At 39.8% G+C, this 22128-nt stretch overlaps 1 protein-coding gene across 1 annotated transcript in view; it reads left to right on the top strand.

Moving 5' to 3' along the window:
• Nucleotides 1-6514: 6514 nt before the first annotated feature.
• LOC137650192 (OTU domain-containing protein 7A-like) overlaps nucleotides 6515-22128 on the top strand; it is a 62818-nt gene continuing 47204 nt past the window's right edge. Inside the window, exons 1-2 of the mRNA XM_068383369.1 lie at nucleotides 6515-6649; nucleotides 11473-11555. Coding sequence (XP_068239470.1) covers nucleotides 11480-11555 — 76 coding nt within the window. The 5' untranslated portion in view covers nucleotides 6515-6649; nucleotides 11473-11479. The remainder of the gene's footprint in view (nucleotides 6650-11472; nucleotides 11556-22128) is intronic.

The raw sequence follows: 22128 nt of genomic DNA, 5'->3' as shown, positions 1-22128 counted from the left end.
ATGAAGCAACCACTGTTATTCGATTCGTATATGAGTTGTCGTCTTGCCCCTCTGTTTATTATGTTTTATCATTTATTTTGGATAAATTGTTGTAGTTATCCACCTTGGTAATAACACAGTCTTTACAGAATATTCAGTTAGATACTTCTTCATAAAATCAATGTTTCTAAGATGATATTCAGCGGTTTTAATATATTATTCACTTGAACACTGGGATAATTCACAGTCGAGAGAGACACCTGAAGTTGGAAACTTTTCTAGATATCGGGATCGAGTTGTTTATATATATTTGGATGTCACCCAAGTTTCTTATGCGTTTTTCCTTTCAATCATCATAAACTCCGTCTTATTTCTAGTTTTAGTTTGAGTTTTCTGTCCTATTTGTCTATAGGCTATAGAGCTGTTCCCTACTCATGATAGACTGCATTTCTGGAAAGATAAAAATTGAATCTTATTTCTTTAGATATATTTCTCTACATATTTTACCGTATTTTACCAAAAAAAAAATGAAACTGTTCTTATCAAATTCACTCTTTAAAAAAATGTAACCTATATATTACGACTTAAATTGTTATTAATTCTAGTGTTGTGTGTGGAGCCCAGCTGAACGTTTGGTAAACTAATTTCTCTTTTGGGAGTGCCACAAGGCACTAGAAGACTTGGAAGACCCAGGCCTACATGACTGAGGACTATGAAGCGCGAATTAGGAGATGATGAATGAAGAAGTATTGAATTAAAAGCTCAAGATAGAGACGACTGGTGAAATCTAACCAGGGCCCTTTGCGCCAATAGGCCTAGGAGGAGATGATGATGATAGTGTTGTGTGTCCTCTAAAATGTTTAGGTAGGAGACCCGTTAAAAGTTTTCTCGTTTAATTTTGCTCTTATATAATTAAAATGAAATACCTGCCAGTTACATGTCCCGTTTTCTGTTAATGTCTTGATTCGTCAGTTACTGTTTATTTAATCAGATGTTATAGGCCTACATATTTAAGCTATGCTTAATGGAAATAAATATAACTGTAGAGTTGAACGATTTTCTAGTGCAAACCTAAGTGTGATTACGCATAGGCCTACTCCATTTTATAAGAACTCCACTGTGCTTTATGGAAGTTTATTGTTAAACATTAACAATAAGGTAATAGGTTGGTCAGGGCATCAGCCACCCGTTGAGATACTACTGCTAGAGTGTTGTGGGGTCTTTTCACTGGCCAGACAGTATTACATTGGGTCCCTCTCTCTGGTTACGGTTCATTTTCCCTTTGCCTACACACACACATACACACACACCAAATAGTCTAGCCTATTCTTTACATACTCTCCTCTGTCCTCATACGTCTGACAACACTGAGATTACCAAACAATTCTTCTTCACCCAACGGGTTAAATACTGAACTGTAATTGTTCAGTGACCACTTTCCTCCTGGTAAGGGTAGAAGAGACTCTTTAGCTATGGTAAGCAGCTCTTCTGGGAGAAGGACACTCCAAAATCAAACCATTGTTCTCTAGTCGTGGGTTGTGCCATAGCCTCTGTATTATTATTATTATTATTATTATTATTATTATTTGCTAAGCTACAATCCTAGTTGGAAAAGCAGGAAGCTATCAGCCCAAGGGCCCGAACAGGGAAAATAGCCCAGTGAGGAAAGGAAATAAGGAAAAATCACAAAAGAAGTTTAAGAACAATAATAGCAATAAAATAAAAATATTTCATATATAAGCTATAAAAACTTGTAAATAACAAGAAGAAAAAAAACTCCGAAATAACAAGAGGAAGAGAAACAAGAGAGAATAATGTGCCCAAGTGCACCGAGGCATTTGAACTGGAGCCAAAGAAGGGATAGGGAAAGGGGACCCTGAATTCTTTTGCAATTTTCTTTACTTCTTGACGCATTGAGGGACAAGAGATCTTATACGAATTTGAGTGAGAAGGGCTTCAATAGGTTGTTGTTATTATTATTATTATTATTAATTTCTAAGCTACAACCCTAGTTGGAAAAGCAGGATGCTATAAGCCCAGGGGCTCCAACAAGGAAATTGCCCAGTGAGGAAAGGTAATTAGGAAAAATAAAATATTTTATGATCAGTAACATTAGAATAAATAAATATTTCCTATATAAACTATAAAAACTTTAACAAAAAAGAGGAAGAGAAATTAGATAGAATAGTGTGCCCAAGTGTACCCTCAAGCAAGAGTACTCTAACCCAAGACAGTGGTAGACCATGGTACAGAGGCTATGCCACTACCCAAGACAAGAGAACAATGGTTTGATTTTGGAGTGTCCTTCTCCTATAAAAGCTGCTTACCATAGCTAAAGTCTCTCCTTTACCCTTACCAAGAGGAAAGTAGCCACTGAATAATTACAGTGCAATTGTATTAACCCCTTGAGAGAAAAAAAAATGGTAATCTCAGTATTGTCAGGTGTATGAGAACAGGAGTATAAAGAATAGGCCAGACTTTTCGGTGTATATGTATGGAAAAGGAAAATGAACCGTAACCAAAGAGAAGGATTCAATGTAGTGCTGTCTAGCCAGTGTTGCTTACTCGCTACCCAAAATGTATTTGGTTTAGGGGTACGGATTCATATACTATTGTAAAAATAACTATCTTTTTTTCAGATCTCCATAAAATACTTCAAATAGAACAAGTAGTTCTATGTCGAGTTATTTTAGGTTAAGGAAGTGCCAAGCCTCATGTATATAGGCCTATATGTATTATAGCCACGAAAGGAAAAATGAAAGAGACTTGATTGGAGTTAGTACTTTCATCCAGTCAGGACATTATCAAACTCACTGATAATGTCCTGAGTGGATGAAAGTACTAACTCCAATCAAGTCTCTTTTATTTTTCCTTTCGTGGCTATAATACATTTTATATTCATCCCGTGTCAGCTTTCGTGATTTCTACACATTATTATTATTATTATTACTATCCAAGCCACAACCCTAGTTGGAAAAGCAAGATGCCACTAGCCCAGGGGCTCCAACAGGGAAAAATAGCCCAGTGAGGAAAGGAAATAAGGAAATAAATAAATGAAGAGAACAAATTAACAATAAATCATTCTAAAACAAGTAACAACGTCAAAACAGACATGTCATATATAAACTATTAACAACATCAAAAACAAATATGTCATAAATAAACTATAAAAAGACTCATGTCTGCCTGGTCAACAAAAAAGCATTTGCTCCAACTTTGAACTTTTGAAGTTCTACTGATTCAACCACCCGATTAGGAAGATCATTCCACAACATAGGCCTATATATTCAAACACTGGAAGATCAGCTTGTGATTTCGATTCCTCTCTACGCATCCTTTAAAGTTTGCTTGCATTCACATTCCCTCCCCTCAACCGACGTAGCTTCCTTGGCGGAAGGAACCGAGCACAGTAGGTGGTTCATAGACTAATTCGTAAAGTGAGCTATAACGCCGTTAATTTATCGTGGCAGTTGTTATTGGCGAATGCGAGTGACGTCATCCCTCCCTCTTATGTGATTGGATTCCCCAAAATGGTAGGCGACAACATTACGAAAGGTGGCAGGTGGAAGCTGTTAATATCACGTAGTTGTAAGTGTAAACGGTGGTAAGTGTGTCACTTCTGTTATTGGTTGGATGCGTTCCTATTTCGTGTTATTTTATATTAACTACTGTCATTAAAAGGTAAGTTCAATCATCTGCCTTTTAGACACATTCTTCCGTGTATTATCCTCCTACATCAGTACGAGAACACTCCCCAAATTCTTGATTTTTACCATTTTGGGATTTCCGATTGGTTCCTTCTGGGATAAGGAAGCGCATTTCATATTTCAACCATGCCTTTATTAACTTCCTGCAATTTTCATAATACCGAGATCATGGTGAGGGGTAGATGGAGATGTTTTGGGCATGCTCTTCGCACTCCTGAGAGAGATTAGTTCACCAAACTTTTAACTGGGCTCCACAAGGCATTATAAGAGTTGGAAGTCCCAGGCCTACATGGCTGAGAATTATGATGCTGGAAGTGGGAGAAGATGAGTGAAGTATTGAATTAAAAGCTCAAATCAAGACGACTGGCGAAATCTAACCGAGGCCCTTTGCGTCAATAAGCGTGGGAGGAGATGATGATGATGATTCACAAATATTTTTATTTTCGTCGTTCTGCTCTTGTTGATCGTTATGATAAGTCTCTCTCTCTCTCTCTCTCTCTCTCTCTCTCTCTCTCTCTCTCTCTCTCTCTCTCTCTCAGATGATGCTGATTTACAAATATTTTTATTTTTGTCGTTCTGCTCTTGTTTATCGTTATAATAAGTCTCTCTCTCTCTCTCTCTCTCTCTCTCTCTCTCTCTCTCTCTCTCTCTCTCTCTCTCTCTCTCTCTCAGATGATGATGATGATTCACAAATATTTTTATTTTTGTCGTTCTGCTCTTGTTTATCGTTATAATAAGTCTCTCTCTCTCTCTCTCTCTCTCTCTCTCTCTCTCTCTCTCTCTCTCTCTCTCTCTCTCTCTCTCTCTCTCTAAGCATAGGAAGGAGAGTTTTTGGAAAACAAAATTAAATTATGAAAAGTGAAATGCTATTTTCTCCAAAGAACAAAAACATTATCAGATGGTCCTACCAATTCCAAGTTATGCATCAGAAACTTGGAGACTTACAATAGCCTTAGAATATAAACTAATTACAACTATGGAAAGAATAATGGTGGGAAAAATGCTAAAAGACAAAAAAAAGGACATTAAGAATAACAGAATGGGTCCCTAGAGATTACAAAAGAATCATGGGAAAGGAAGAGAAGACGATGGATTGACGAACTAAGAAAATTTGCGGGTATATGTTAAAACAAAAAGACCATAAACAGACGCGAGTGGAAGGACATGTCTGAGGCAGGCCTTTGTCCTGCAGTGGACTAGTAACGGCTGATGATATATATATATATATATATATATATATATATATATATATATATATATATATATATATATATATATATACATACATACATATGTGTGTGTACATATATATATATATATATATATATATATATATATATATATATATATATATATATATATATATGGATATATATATATATATATATATATATATATATATATATATATATATATATATATATGTATATATATTTATATATATATATATATATATATGTATATATATATATATATATATATATATATATATATATATATATATATATATATATATATATATATATATATATATATATATCAATTGCTAAGCTAGTACAACCCTAGTTGGAAAAGAAGAATGCTATATTTATCAGAGATAAGTTACAGCTGTTTTAAAATGATTGAAGATAAGATATTTGTCTAATGTAGACAATTAGAAATTTCAAATACGTGGCCCAAAATCATACAAACTCCCACTGGATACCCGAAAGACTGAATATAGTAATTCCAGAAGAAACTTAAGACTTTCTTGTTCTCTCAGTGTTTTGATAATGTGGATTCGATAATTAACACAAACTATAGAATGTGATACGCAAAATTCCTAAGATCTTTTAGTCATATTTATAAATTAGATTAATTTATTGTTAATTTTTTTTCTCATCGCTTATTTATTTCCTTCCCTTTCCTCACAGAGCTATTTTTCTCTGTTGGAGCCCTTGGGCTTATAGCATCTTGCTTTTTCAACTAGGGTTGTAGCTTGGCTAATGATAATAATAATAATAATAATAATAATAATAATAATAATAATTAGTCATATCGTCTAGGAATCTAGTATGGCTGGATGCATGAAAAAATTTTACCTTTTGACACTCCAATTATTATTATTATTATTATTATTATTATTATTATTATTATTATTATTATTATTATTACTTGCTAAGCTACAACCCCAGTTGGGAAAGCAAGATGCTATGCTAATATATTTAGAGATAAAATTAAACCAAGGACACGGCCTTGTAAAATTAAGTTTTGAGAGAGAGAGAGAGAGAGAGAGAGAGAGAGAGAGAGAGAGAGAGAGAGAGAGAGAGAGAGAGAGAGAGAGAGAGAGAGAGCATTGGTATTTCTTTTAAAGCTAAGTAAAGGCAGCTTCATTCCCAATTACTTGTAGTGCTAAAAAAAGGCAACTTCATTCTAAATTAGCCACGTGAACTTTATAGGAGCTGCCAGCTCCTGGAATACGCAAATAGAAGTTACTCTCATTATTCTTAAACTGTTTTCACAAAATTAATATATATTTTATAATGGGGGTGATTTATCATGATACTTTAAATTTAAATAATGTATTTTATTGCAAATACTCAACTTCATTGTAGCAATACAACCAGAACACGATTTCATTACTGGAACGCTCCTCTTAATCCCTTCACACTCCCCATGATATTCTTAAAGAATGATACAAATATCATTTTTCATGAGTAAAATATTATAGATAAATGAAAGTGTTTCTTTCCTTCATAAAAATAAAAATAATATGAAAAATAATCGATATTCTAAAGATATATAATCGAAAACGGTCCAATTGAAGAAGAAGAAGAAGAATTTGTAAACATGGCTGACAATAAGGAATCAGCTGATGCGAGACAAAAGTCGTAATTGATGTCTCTTACTTCGACATTGTTCAACGACTATGACCTAATTCTTCGTTATCAGGTGCTCAATCCATCGAAGACGCCTTATTAAAGGTATATGCAACACGAGATTTACATTGCCGTATTTCCTTTTTCGCCCAGGACCCTTGTATATGCATGGCCTTGTCCTGGATTTCTTGAACAATAGATCCCGATTCCTATTCCTGTTACTGGAATTGTGACAGCGCAGCAAATTTAACTGCGTCACATGTGTTATTTGAATTGTAATGGCTGTTTATTATGCAATAATATATTAAACTAACGATCAGATTCACGCTAAAGCTTTGTAAAGGGCGTTGACGTAATCTCAGGCTACCCTAGAGTAATCTCAAGGTAAAGGTCAATTTAGGTTAAAGCTCAATTTAGGTTACTCGAGGCAAAGGTCAATTTAGGTTACTCGAGGTGAATCTCAATTCAGGTTGTGAGGCAAAGGTCAATTTAGGTTACTCAAACAAAGCTCAATTTAGGTTACTCGAGGCAAAGGTCAATTTAGGTTACTCAAACAAAGCTCAATTTAGGTTACTCGAGGCAAAGGTCAATTCAGGTTACTCGAGGTGAATCTTAATTCAGGTTATGCGAGGCAAAGGTCAATTCAGGTTACTCGAGGTGAATCTTAATTCAGGTTATGCGAGGCAAAGGTCAATTCAGGTTACTCGAGGTGAATCTTAATTCAGGTTATGCGAGGCAAAGGTCAATTCAGGTTACTCGAGGTGAATCTCAATTCAGGTTATGTGAGGCAAAGGTCAATTTAGGTTACTCGAAACACAGCTTGGAGCCTTTGTATATCAGCGGCCAGTTCCTCACTGTGATGGTCTGAACGATCCCCCGGTCTCAGAATTCTCCTTGATGATCTGCGCATGTGCGAACATTACCGTTTGCCAGTGCATACGAGGTTGATGTTTTATTTTCCTGTAATGTTAGCGTGCGGAGCTCAACATTACCGCTTGCCAGTACATACGAGCTTGATGTTTTATTTTCATGCGAGCGAAGCGAGCTAATGGCGTAAAATAACAATTATACAATGTCAAGGAGAATTCTGAGACCGGGGGATCGTTCAGACCGTCACACTCACACGTTGATTAAAAATGGACATCAGCCATCCCAAATTTTTCCCCCCCTAACCTAACCTACAAGCCGTGTCCTTTCCTACTTGCTTAACAGGGGACTAGTGACCTCTGCGACCCCCCTTACACTACCGTATTCTAAGTTAGACATAATAATACATACAGGTGGCTGCTATCATACATACACCCATTCAAGGCAAAACTCAATTAAGGTTACTCGAGGCAAAGTCGGCGGCAATGACCTTAGATGTCAGGATACCTGAAAACTTGAAATCAATCAATCAATCGAGGCAAAGCACAATTCAGGTTACTTGAGGCAAAGGTCAGCTGGTAACTATGAATAACTAACGAAAGATGTGTCGTAGGTGTATTTTATTTTGTATTTTGAACTGTTTTAGGCATTGATAACTCTCAGAACCTGTAATTTTCAAATTATAAAGTTGCTTAACAAGATGATAGGATTAGAAAAGAGATATGTTCTTACCCAAGACTCCTCTTTGTTTATAGGCTAATAATGATAGTGGAGCCTTTGTATATCAGCGGCCATTTCCTGCACCGTGCATTAAAAATGGACATCAGTATAGTCAATTTTTTTCAATTAGTTTCCTAATCGCTGATTGGTTGGACAAAATAATTCTAACCAATCAGCTAGCAGGAAACTCTTTCATCACCCAAGGGGTTACTGCACTGTAATTGTTCAGTGCCACTTTCCTCTTGGTAAGGGTAGAAGAGACTCTTTAGCTATGGTAAGCCGCTCTTCTAGGAGAAGGACACTCCAAAATCAAACCACTGTTCTCTAGTCTTGGGTAGTGCCATAGCCTCTGTACCATGGCCTTTCACTGTCTTGGGTTAGAGTTCTCTTGCTTGAGGGTACACTCGAGCACACTCTCCTATCTTATTTCTCTTCCTCTTGTTTTGTTAAAGTTTTTATAGTTTATATTGGAGATATTTATTGTTGTTACTCTTCTTAGAATATTTTATTTTCCTTTTTTCCTTTCCGCACTGAGCTATTTTCCCTGTTGGAGCCCCTGGGCTTATAGCATACTGCTTTTCCAACTAGGGTTGTAGCTTAGTAAGTAATAATAATAATAATAATAAGGGCACCCCTACGAGTCAGTGCAATTGTGCTCCATTAAAAAAAGTTGAGTCTAACCTTAACTCCCCCCCCCACCTTAACCTACAAGCCTTGTTCTTACTTACCTATCGGGGGGGCTAACGCCGCCTGTGACCCCTCGTACACTGCCGTATTCTTATTCAGCCGTCATCATACTCACAGGTGGCCGCTATCATACATACATCCCATGGTAATAATACAGTACCTATCTGCAATCCCCCCACCCCCGTTATGATGCAATGTATTATTAGTTTCAGAGATAGGTTAACCCGAGTAAAGAAAACAAGCGTATGAAAAGGTAAATATATCTTTAAGCGCAATATTCCTAACAGAAAATGAAAAATATTATGAATTCTAGCCAAGCCACAACAGTAGTTGGAAAAGAAAAATACCCCTGTGAGGAAAGAAAATAGATAGAATAGTGTGTCCAAGTGTATCCTCAAGCAGGAGAACTCTAACCCAAGACAGTGACGGAGGCTATGGCACTACCCAAGACCAGAGAACAATGGTTTGATTTTGGAGCGTTATTCTCCCTGAAAAGCTGCTTACCATAGCTAAAGAGTCTCTTCTACCCTTACCTAGAGGAAAGGGTAAAATTATAGAACAACACGGAACTACATTTCCAATAGAAAAAACTACTTTTCCTACAGTAAATATTGTGCTTTCAACAAATTTGACCTTCATTTTCACAGCCAGTAAACCGTTCTCCCATTATTCCCCCCTTCCCGAGGGACAAAGGTGGGAACCTGGGACTTTGAGTGGGGGAAAAAAAGAAAAAAAAACGTCATTATCAAACACTTACGAAATTCATTGAAAGTCAGAGAACCTAACTCACCCCACCTAACCTAACCTAGTAGTTCCAAGGTCAGAGACCTAACCAGGGGTGAGACACCCCAAACCCCCCTTCCCAGGTCACAAACCTGACCAGGTCACAGACCTAGTCTGCAGGCAAGGCCCCCATACCCCCTACTTAGATCGCAAGGTATATACAAAAATACGAATGTATGGTTTATAAAGTGTAAGCAAGAGTGAAATAAATATTTTATGGGAATAGGATGCCAGTTTTTTTTTTTTTTTTTTTTTTTTGTAATTCTTTGTGGATTTATTTTGCATCCCAGAGAATAATTTATAGAGAAGAAAAGGTTAGTTTTACCATTATTTATCAAGGGTCAGTATTTATGTTGGAAAAAATGGTAAATTTTAGAAATAATTTTTATTTTCCTTAACTATACAAACCTGAGTCCATTTCTCAAACTTGCCCGATAACATTAACTCCCAAGTACGCCCCGTTTGTATCTTTAGCGAGTTGTCAGTGAGCCAGCGGGGAGACCCGACAGGTGGACTACCTAGCCGGTTGTTTACACGTCATTAAAGTTTTAACTACTGTGTTCCAGCTTTGCTGATATCTATCTCCTATAGTAACAGATTCAGGTTCGTATTGTTAACCCTTTTACCCCCAGGCTATTTGGAAATTTCCAACCCTTAACCCCCAAGGGGTTATTTTTTTCCCAGCACATTTTGCAGTATATTTTTTTTAAATTGCTCTAACAGCCTTAATTTTTGTCATAGAGAGGTCAGGTTGGTCTCATTCTCTTGGAAAATGCCTGAATTTTCTCAAAAGATTATCAAAAATATGAAAACAACATTTTTTATAGCATTTTTTTGCAAGGACGTACCGGTATGTCCATAGGGGTAAAGAGATGGCTTTTGTGAAACGTACCAATACGTCCTTTGGGGGTAAAAGGGTTAAGGAAAAAATTTGTCATTTTGACAAAGGATGAATTTATTATGGCAGAAGTGCTATGTAGTCCGAAAACCCTCCTTTCTCCCTAGCTTAGTACAGTAGAGTGGAGTATTTTTTGTATACACTGATCCTTTCTAGTATGCTGCCTGTTACAGTACTCATAGTAGATGACTTTCAACTACTGAGGTGTTGTGGAAAGTTCAAATGAACCTGAACTTTTGGGTCTCCCTTATACAAAATGAGCCTGTGTTTTGCTCGTTGATACACAGGCCTTAGAGCAGGGCTAATAATATTTCCTTGGTAATCAGGTCATATTGGATTCTCTCTTCTAGCCTTTAACAGGGAAATTATATGATTAAAATATGAAAAATCTAAATCTTATCTGCCCTCAGAAACCCCTGATATGAAGCAGGTCCACCATATAGATTTACATATAACATTTTATAATTTTGCAATATACTAAGGTAGAGATAGGTGAACTGTGCTAATGTAAAACAATAAGAATTTGACATATAATTGCCATATAACTTTACAATTTTGCGATATACTGAGGGAGCGATAGGTAAACTGCGTTATTGTAAAACTATAAGAATTTGACATAAATTTGCCATATAACTTTACAATTTTGCAATATACTGAGGGAGAGATAGGTGAACTGCGTTATTGTAAAACAATAAGAATTTCACATAAGAATAATTGCCATATGGGACAAGGGACACTTTTACATTCTAACATTGTCAATGTTGTGCAATTGACTTTTACATAATGATAATATATTTGGATTAAAATTGTTCCTTTTTTGTTATGATTTTATAAGTAAATCTCTCTCAGATAATTTTAATGGTCTCTCTCTCTCTCTCTCTCTCTCTCTCTCTCTCTCTCTCTCTCTCTCTCTCTCATATATTATGTATTGTGTTTTGAATACCCTTTACTATACAAGTAATTTATTTAACAGGTGTAAGATGGAGGAAGAAAAGGTGAGGGAGTTCATCTCCCACACACCTGCTGAGCCTATCCTCGCCCGACAGATTCTACAGAGTATGTATCCGATGCTATAGAATTTTAGCATGCTTGATATTTTATGCAAATTGCTTTTAATTTTGTTTCATATTTTACTGTATATATGTTTCACTCAAAACACATTTCCTTTATACAATACTATTTATTTGATGATAAATAGATGTTTTATTTAGAAAATTTACTATTCATTTAACCCTTTTACCCCCAGGCTCTTTGGAAATTTCCAACCCTTAACCCCCAAGGGGTTATATTTTCCCCAGCACATTTTGCAGTATAATTTTTTTTTCAATATTAAACTTACCCGATAATCATGTAGCTGTCAACTCCGTTGCCCGACAGAATTCTACAGAAGGGATACGCCAGCGATCGCTATACAAGAGGGGGGTGTACTCACAAGCGCCACCTGTGGCCAGGTACTGCAGTACTTCTTGTTGACACCACTTCAATTTTTCCTCTTTCGTGCTTCCGGCAAGACGTTCATGGATACGCTTATAATTTTGGAGTCTTGTTCACGGTTTTTGGTGAAGTATTGCTCTAAGATTTCAGCTTTCGCTATTCAGGAAGTTTTATTATTAGCTTAGCTAGTTTTTGGAATTAATTTGATTAATTATGGTGACGAAGAGAGTATGAACTCTCTTTCACCTTTAAATGGCCGACCCTTCCCTTAGACGGAAGTGTTGGTGTCTAAGAGAGTATAGACTCTCTTTCTTAATTTTGCTCACAAAAGTTATAGATTTATTTTATATCTCTCCGCCATTTATAGGCCTCTTCGATTAACTTCCTTTTTTTATAAAATTATTAAATTAATTTTTATATTTGTTTATATTCGACCTTTCCTAATAGTAGGCGGTCTTTTCTTGTACCGAAGTTAATTAACATTGAGCCCGTCATTTCGGTTTTACCTGTTAACATATTATGCTATTTTAATGTTTTTGAAAGAATTTCTTTGATAGTCTCGTACTGTTTCAAAGTTGAACTAACGTTTTGTTTTGTCTCTGCAGTTGTTGACGTTCAGAACGTTCAACTTGCGCTCTATCGTTACGATAGAGAGAGAATTTTCACGGTGTCACGTTGCAGTAAGAGTAAACCGTTTATAACGTTTTGTTCATTCTTTCTTAGCTTAATGGTTTTAATTCTAATAAAGGAACTTTTTATTTGGGAAATCTTTCAGTTTTTTTCCTTTAACAATAATATGTTTTAACGAGTATATATGATTGGGCTCTTCTCTCAGGTTCTAAGTCAAGAGAGAGAGAGAGAGAGAGATAGAGACGGAGGGAGAGAGAGCTGGATAAACGTTTCGTTCAAGCGAGTAACGTTGTTATCGTTTTTGCTCTTCTCCCTAGTCTCTTTAGGGGAAGAAGGTAAACGTTTCTAGAGTTTATTCTTGTTCTCAAGCTTTATGCGGTGAGAGATTTTAAACGTAGTTTATTTGATCTAGTGTTTAGTCTCTTTCCAGCCACTGAATTATTTATCTTTCATTAGATTTTTCTGTTACATTGTAATTCTGTTTTCGCAATTACTAACTTTTAAAGAAGGATAGAATTGCGTGTTTCAGGTACAAACCACTTAAAGTTTCGAGTTCAGTGAAATAAGTGCAAACAGAAATTCAAAAGTGATAAGTGATTAGCGCAAAGTGTGTCAGTGTTGTGCGTGAGGGTACTTCTTGCGTGCCAGTCGTCCTCCCAGTCCGGGACCTCTTGCAAGCTCCCAAGCCCAGGGGAGAAGCAATGTCGAAGGGCAAAAGGGTTCGGCAGGCCTTGATCGGCGCACAGAAGTATCCTCGGTGGTTGCGGGCGTGTCTTACAGAGACCGTCACTCCCACCCGCAGACGATTGAGCCCTTATTTTACTCGTCTGCAGAAGAAATTTCGGGGAGATAACGCTGGACTCAGGTCTCAAGACCTCTTAAACGTAAAGTCCAGACCTCTAGAGTTCAACAACCCGGATGCAGTCATTGGGTTAGCTCTGACTCTCCGCAGTCATCAGGTGACTGCACACCTCCTAAGAGAGGTAAGGTGATGCCGCAACAGACCTCATCTTCTGTTAAGGCTTTGCCTCAGCAGACCTTAGCGTCTGCCGACCCCAAGATGACTTTGCTGCAGTCCATGCAGTCACAGCTTGCGGTCTTAATGCGTGAGTGTCAGGCTGAGAAGGTTACACCTCCTCCTGCGATCGCTCCGCCTCACCGCAGTCCAGTCTGCCAGGCGTACGATGTTGAGGTTCCTCAGGATACCTTACCGCGTACTGAGTTGCCAGTTACCAGCGGTGTGCAGCAACCTCCGCCTTCCTTAAGGCAACCTCAGCAATGGGAGCAGGAATCTTATGCCTTACTTCCTCCGCTTCCGCTTGCGGTTCCACCAGCGAGGCAACAATCTCTTGAGGTACGACAACCTCTTCCATCAATGAGGCAGCCACCTCAGCACTCGCTGCAGCGACCTCAACCCTCCTCAAGGCAAGAGCCTCAACTCCTTAGGCTAGCACCTCAGGAACCTCAACTCGCGAGACAAGAACTGCGTTCTGCGCAGCCGCTACCTCAACTCTCGCAGCTCACACCTCAGGAACCTTAACTCGTTCCTCAGGAACCTGCTACTGCGCATCCGCAACCCTTACAGCAAGCGCAACTCTTGAGGCAGCAACCTCATGCTATGAGTCAGCCACCTCAACGCATGCATCTGCCACTTTCTCCTCAACTTGAGCCTCTTCCCATTCAACTTGGGAATAACAAATGACAATAATAACACCTCATTACTTTCATAACTTGCATTTGTAATCATATACATGTATGCCTACACAAACATTATGATAATGGAGGTTATTTGTATTACTTATATAAAAATATATATGTATTCCTTGCAATATATTTTTAACAAAATCGCAAAATATGGCAAAAATATCTTCAAAACAAAAATGAATCATGAGTTATGAATGTAAGGTAAATATTATGTTGATATTAAACCCCATGCAAGCATGCATGAAGTAATGCAGTGTTGCCAACAGGGCGAGTTTCCCTTTCCTGAGGTGAAGTAGATTATAGTACATTTAGTGTAGCTTAATTCTACGATTATCATGCCGGCTATCAAATTCATCAACAAAACAGTCTAAATCATTTCCCTCGGCACGTGCACTTTCAATGGACGGTAATGCGATATTACTCACTCTAGCACTGGTCATGGAATTTCTGAGAAATGTTACACGCCATGCAACACGCTCTGCTTACCTTACAGCATGCTCTACATACAGCATGCTCTGCATACAGCATGCTCTGCATACAGCATGCTCTGCTTACAACATGCTCTGCATACCTTACCGCATGCTTCTCAGTCACACATCTTTGGTTGTTGCCAACTCACTAGACTGTCAAGCAGTTTCATAACGTTGCCTTCTAGTCTGCTGCTTTTGCACCAGTGAAACCCTCACTGAGAGAACTTAGCTTTTCTCGGATATGGTCCCTGTAGATGAGAAAGTGCTTTTCTCCCTCCTTCTGATATTCCCTTGAGGACTCTGTCATTTGGAGAGGAGCCTTTAGCTGCGTAGCCTCCTATGGACTTTTATATAAGCATAACATGCTCCCAGGGAAGGTAATGGTTCCACTTCAGTCGCTAACCCCGTCTGTTACCACACCTGCTCCCATAGACCTTGAGCTGTGTTGCAAGACATGCAGTCCAAGCTTGGTCCTTGTTAGAGGATTTTTTTGTTTACGGAGTCAGTGTGTCACTGGGAAGACGTTCAACAACCAGCAGAAGTGACTTGTTGTGACGCAGTGCGGCAACCTCAGCAACCCGATAAGGAGTTGTCTGTACGACCCAGACAGTCTAGACAGCTTCGGGTTGTCACTGTACTTCCTCGCTTCCCCATGGTTGACAGTTCACAGACTGTGCAGCAGTACCATGATCTTGTGTCCGGCTCCGTCAGACGACTGGCTTTTAAGAGCTCCCACAAGTCGTCGCTGTCTGGAGATTCTCAGATGGACTATGGATCTGACCAAGGAACTGGGCCTCCTGGTCAATTTTGAGGAGTCTCAGCTCGTCCCATCCCAGACCATTGTCTCCCTGGGTATGGATCTTCAGAGTCGAGCTTTTCGAGCTTTTCCGTCGGCCCCAAGGATCTTCCAAGCCCTAGAATGCATCCAGAGCATGCTGAGAAGGAACCGATGCTCAGTCAGGTAGTGGATGAGTCTAACAGGGACACTTTCATCGCTGGCCCTGTTCATCGTGTTAGGGAGACTCCACCTCCCCCCCTTCAGTATCATCTAGCTGCTCACTGGATAAAGGACATGACGCTAGAGACGGTCTCAGTTCCTGTTTCCGAAGAGAGGAGGTCTTCTCTCGCGTGGTGTAAGAACAGCTTTCTTTTCAAGGAGGTCTACCTTTGGCTGTTCAGAAACCCGACCGCCTTCTCCTCTCGGACGCATCAGACACGGGCTGGGGTGCGACTTTGGACGGACAGGAATGCTCGGGAACATGGAATCAGGAACAAAGGACACTTCACATCAATTGCAAGGAGTTGTTGGCGGTTCTTCTGGCCTTGATAAACTTCAAGTCCCTCCAGCTTAACAAAGTGGTGGAGGTGGACTGTGACAACACCACAGCCCTGGCTTACATCTTCAAGCAGGGAGGGACTCTTTCGTGAAGTTGTTCTAGATCGCAAGGGACCTCCTCATCTGGTCTAAAGATCGAAAGCTCACGCTGGTAACGAGGTTCATTCAGGGCGGTATGAATGTCATGGCAGATCACCTCAGCCGGAAGGGTCAGGTCATCCCCACAGAGTGGACCCTTCACAAGAATGTTTGCAGCAGACTTTGGGCCCTGTGGGGTCAGCCAACCATAGATCTGTTCGCTACCTCGATAACCTAGAGACTCCTGTTGTATTGTTCTCCGATTCCAGACCCAGCAGCAGTTCACGTGGATGCTTTTCTGCTGGATTGGTTCCATCTCGACCTGTATGCATTCCCGCCGTTCAAGATTGTCAACAGGGTACTTCAGAAGTTCTCCTCTCGCAAAGGGACACGGCTGACGTTGGTTGGCTCCGCTCTGGCCCGCGAGAGAATGGTTCTTAGAGGTACTGCAATGGCTGGTCGACATTCCCAGGACTCTTCCTCTAGGAGTGAACCTTCTACGTCTACCTCACGTAAAGAAGGTACACCCAAACCTCCACGCTCTTCGTCTGACTGCCTTCAGACTTTCGAAAGACTCTCAAGAGCTAGGGGCTTTTCGAAGGAGGCAGCCAGAGCGATTGCCAAAGCAAGGAGAACATCCACTCTCAGAATCTATCAGTCTCAAGGGGAAGTCTTCCGTAGCTGGTACAAGACCAATGCAGTTTCCTCAACCAGTACCACTGTAACCCAGATTGCTGACTTCCTGTTATATCTAAGGAAAGTAAGATCCCTTTCAGCTTCTATGATCAAGGGTTACAGAAGTATGTTGGCAGCGGTTTTCCGCCACAGAGGCTTGGATCTTTCCACCAACAAAGATCTACAGGACCTCCCTAGGTCTTTTGAGACCTCAAAGGAACGTCGGTTGTCCACTCCAGGCTGGAATCTAGACGTGGTCCTAAGGTTCCTTATGTCATCAAGATTTGAACCTCTCCAATCAGCCTCTTTTTAGGACCTCACATTAAAAACTCTTTTCCTCGTGTGCTTGACAACAGCTAAAAGAGTAAGTGAGATCCACACCTTCAGCAGGATCATTGTTTTCACATCTGAAACGGCTACATGTTCCTTGCAGCTCGGTTTTTGCTAAACGAGCTTCCTTCACGTCCTTGGCCTAAGTCGTTCGAGATCCCAAGCCTGTCCAACTTGGTGGGGAATGAACTGGAGAGAGTACTTTGCCCAGTTAGAGCTCTTAGGTACTATCTAAAAAGGTCTTAACCTTTACGAGGACAATCAGAAGCCTTATGGTGTGCTATCAAGAAACCTTCTTTTCCAAGTTCTAAGAACTCAGTTTCTTACTATTCAGGCTTCTGATTAGAGAAGCACATTCTCATCTGAAGGAAGAAGACCTTGCTTTGCTGAAGGTAAGGACACATGAAGTGAGAGCTGTGGCTACTTCAGTGGCCTTCAAACAGAGCCATTCTCTGCAGAGTGTTATGGATGCAACCTATTGGAGAAGCAAGTCAGTGTTCGCATCATTCTATCTCAAAGATGTCCAGTCTCTTTACGAGTACTGCTACACCCTGGGACCATTCGTAGCAACGAATGCAGTAGTAGGCGAGGGCTCAGCCACTACATTCCCATAATCCCATAACCTTTTAACCTTTCTCTTGAATACTTTTTATGGGTTTTACGGTCGGCTAAGAAGCCTTCCACATCCTTGTTGATTTGGCGGGTGGTCAATTCTTTCTTGAGAAGCGCCGAGGTTAAAGGTTGTGATGAGGTCCTTTAGTATGGGTTGCAGCCCTTGATACTTCAGCACCTTAGAGTTGTTCAGCCTCCTAAGAGGAACGCTGCGCTCAGTAAGGAAGACGAACTTATTTAAGGCAGAGTAATGGCTCAAGTCGACTTCCTTACCAGGTACTTGTAATTTCATTGTTATTTTGAATAACTGATAATATGAAATACGGGACACTTAGCTTCTTGATATACATGTACACTGGTTTTCACCCACCTCCCTGGGTGTGAATCAGCTACATGATTATCGGGTAAGTTTAATATTGAAAAATGTTATTTTCATTAGTAAAATAAATTTTTGAATATACTTACCCGATAATCATGATTTAATTGACCCACCCTTCCTCCCCATAGAACCAGTGGACCGAGGAAAAATTGAAGTGGTGTCAACAAGAAGTACTGCAGTACCTGGCCACAGGTGGCGCTTGTGAGTACACCCCCCTCTTGTATAGCGATCGCTGGCGTATCCCTTCCGTAGAATTCTGTCGGGCAACGGAGTTGACAGCTACATGATTATCGGGTAAGTACAGTGATACCTCGGTAGTCGAACGACTCTATACTCGAACAATTCGGAGTTCGACCAAAATTTTCGAGAAATTTTTGCTGCGGTGCTCGACCAAAAATTCGGTACTCGACCAGCCGAACACGTGACGACCGCATGGGCTTTGTGATGATCGCGCCATCTCGGCCACTCTCGCTTGTTCGGGAAGCATCAGTTCTCTCGAGAGCGTCACTCAGACAACGCGCGATCAGCATTCGTTGTGATTTAGTGATTTTCAGTGCTTTTAATTGCTTTTTTAGCTTTCATAATGAGTCCCAAGAAAGTAATGAGTGTTAAGGGGAAGGAGAAGAGGAAAACAGTGCGAACAACGATCGAGTTGAAGAAGGAAATTATAGCGAAATATGAGAATGGTGTACGAGTGTCCGATTTAGCGGTAGAATACGGAATGGCGAAGTCGACCATTTCTACGTTTTTAAAGCATAAAGAAATGATTAAGAAGGCGAATGTTGCAACGGGAGTTACGGCGGTAACTAAGCAAAGGCCACAAGTGATTGAGGAGATGGAAAAGTTGCTTTTAATATTTATTAAAGAAAAACAGTTGGCCGGGGAAAGTGTTAGTGAAGCGTTCATTTGTGAAAAAGCGTTGCATATCTATGAAGAATTAGTGAAGAAAAGTCCGAGTACCAGTGAAAGTGATTCATTTACATTTAAAGCGAGCAGGGGTTGGTTTGAAAAGTTTCGTAATAGAACAGGTATTCATCGTGTTACTAGGCATGGGGAGGCAGCTAGTTCGGATCAAATTGCAGCCGATAAATACGTGGGGGAATTCGATCGGTACATAAATGAACAAAATTTGATCGCACAACAAGTCTTTAATTGTGATGAGACTGGGTTATTTTGGAAGAAAATGCCAGCCAATACGTACATTACCAAGGACGAGACGAAGATGCCAGGTCACAAGCCAATGAAAGATAGGCTAACATTGTTGCTGTGTGCAAATGCAAGTGGCGATTGCAAGATCAAACCCTTGTTAGTGTACCACTCGGACAACCCCCGGGTGTTCAAACGAAATAATATTTGTAAAAGTGCACTACCAGTTATGTGGCGCTCGAACACTAAATCTTGGGTCACAAGACAATTCTTTACTGAGTGGATAAACGAAGTGTTTGCCCCCCAGGTTAAGGCTTACCTCATTGAAAAGAGCTTGCCAATGAAATGTCTTCTGGTTATGGACAATGCTCCTGCACATCCTCCAGGTCTCGAGGATGACTTGAAAGAAGAATACAGCTTTATCAAAATCAAATTCTTGCCCCCCAATACTACTCCCATACTCCAGCCCATGGACCAACAGGTCATTTCAAACTTCAAAAAACTCTATACCAAGGCCCTTTTCAGAAAGTGTTTTGAAGTGACCAGTGACACGAAGTTGACCCTAAAGGAATTCTGGAAGGAACACTTCAGCATCCTCAACTCTGTTAACATGATTGACCAAGCTTGGCGAGGTGTGACCTATAGGACATTGAACTCTGCCTGGCGTAAGCTGTGGCCATCATGTGTCACAGAGAGGGAGTTTGAAGGTTTCCAACCAGAGGCGGGTCCAAGCACTGCTACCCCTGTAATTTCTGATGACACTGATGTCGTTGAGGAAATTGTTGTCATGGGCAGGAGTTTGGGGCTTGAGGTCGACAAGGAGGATATTGATGAGCTTGTAGAAAGCCATTCTACCGAGTTGACTGTGGAGGAATTGTTGCACCTGCAACAACAACAGCAGCAGGATCTGATTGTGGAGCAGGAATCTTCAGAAGAGGATGAGGTAAGGGAGGATGTTCCAAGTTCTCTCATCAATGAAATTTGTTCCAAGTGGGCAGATGTGCAGGCTTTTGCTGAAAAATACCACCCAGAAATTGCAGTAGCAAACCGGGCAGTGCATATGTTTAATGATAGTGTCATGTATCATTTTCGAAGAATACTGCAGAGGAGGAAGAAACAATTAACAATAGACCAGTTTTTCACAAAAGAAAAGAAAGCTGCTACATCAAAGCCTGTTTCTCCTCCAAAGAAGAGACAAAGAAGAGAAGAAACCCCTGAAATAGATCTGCCCACCCTTTCATTGGAGAGAGAAACAACTCCTGAAGGAGAACTACCCCGCCACATCATGGAAGGGGACTCTCCTTCCAAGCAGTAACCTCCCCCTTCCATCCTCTCCACATCCATCCCTGTATGCCATCGAACCGCTGCTCAAAGGTATGTTCACTACAGTACAGAAAATGGTTTAAAATTGTTTTATTTTAGTACAGTAAATGGTTTAAAATTGTTTTATAGGATTTTCTGACCAATTTCATACACATTTAGATAATTATTGTTGTTTAGGTACACGTTTTATTAATATTTTGGGCCTGTTCGAGTGCTTGGGAACGGAATAGAATATATACCATTATTTCTTATGGGGAAAAAAAATTCGGTACTCGAACAAATCGGAGGTCGAACACGGATCTCGAACGGATTATGGTCGAGTACCGAGGTATCACTGTATATTCAAAAATTTATTTTACTAATGAAAATAACATTTTTTTAAATTGCTCTAACAGCCTTAATTTTTGTCATAGAGAGGTCAGGTTGGTCTCATTCTCTTGGAAAATGCCTGAATTTTTTCAAAAAATTATCAAACATATAAAAAAATTTCTTTTATAGCATTTTTTTGCAAAGACGTACCGGTACGTCCATGGCCGTAAAGGGATGAGCTTTGTGAAACGTACCAGTACGTTCTTTGGGGGTAAAAGGGTTATGATTAGCATTATGTTTACAAGTTTTTAATTTTTGAATTATTTAATTGCTATCCATCATGCAAACATCTTGTGAGTCTGCAGGTCAAACTTTGAATGTACAGGACAGTGTGGGGGAGTTTTCACTTTGTGTAACAATCCTCTTTGAGATGACTATTATACTTAACTGGGTTAACCTCATCCATTTAACCCTTTTACCCCCAGGCTTTTTGGAAATTTCCAACCCTTAACCCCCAGGGTTTTTTTTTTTTCCCAGCACATTTTGCAGTATATTTTTTTTAAATTGCTCTAACAGCCTTAATTTTTGTCATAGAGAGGTCAGGTTGGTCTCATTCTCTTGGAAAATGCCTGAATTTTCTCAAAAAATTATCAAAAATATGAAAAAAGAAATTTTTATAGCATTTTTTTGCAAGGACGTACCAGTACGTCCATGGGGGGTAAAGGGATGACTTTTGTGAAACGTACCAGTACGTCCTTTGGGGATAAAAGGGTTAAGCTTCTATAAAACATTGCATTTAGGATGAGAACTGTAATTTTGAGTACATTGGTACCGTAGCCTATTGCATTTGTTTTTATACGTAATATAAACCTTCGACCTTTTGATAGGAGTATGACTTCAGCATAGCTGCAACGGCCGGTAAGGTTTGTTCCCATACTAACAAACCTGTAGTCATTTATATGGATTATCTTTTGGCAAAGCTGGAAGGTAGCCATTAGACTAAAAGTGCGAGGTGGCAACTCTGCCTAACTGCTTGAGCGGTCAGGCCGGGTGTGGCTAGGGGGCACCCAGCCGACTCTACATGTACTCTCACAGCTGTGAGCTACGTTACTCTTTTTGGGGGCTCGGTAGAGAGCGGAAGTCTCCTCTCTCTTCTCCTAAGGCTGTCCTTGGACATTGTAATCGTTCTTTCTCTTTTCAGGT

The sequence above is a fragment of the Palaemon carinicauda genome, chromosome 11 (assembly GCF_036898095.1).
Source record: "Palaemon carinicauda isolate YSFRI2023 chromosome 11, ASM3689809v2, whole genome shotgun sequence".
In the NCBI taxonomy this organism is placed as follows: Eukaryota; Metazoa; Arthropoda; class Malacostraca; order Decapoda; family Palaemonidae; genus Palaemon; species Palaemon carinicauda.
The sequence above is the reverse complement of the archived record's forward strand: the minus strand, read 5'-3'. Positions and strand labels throughout refer to the sequence as shown.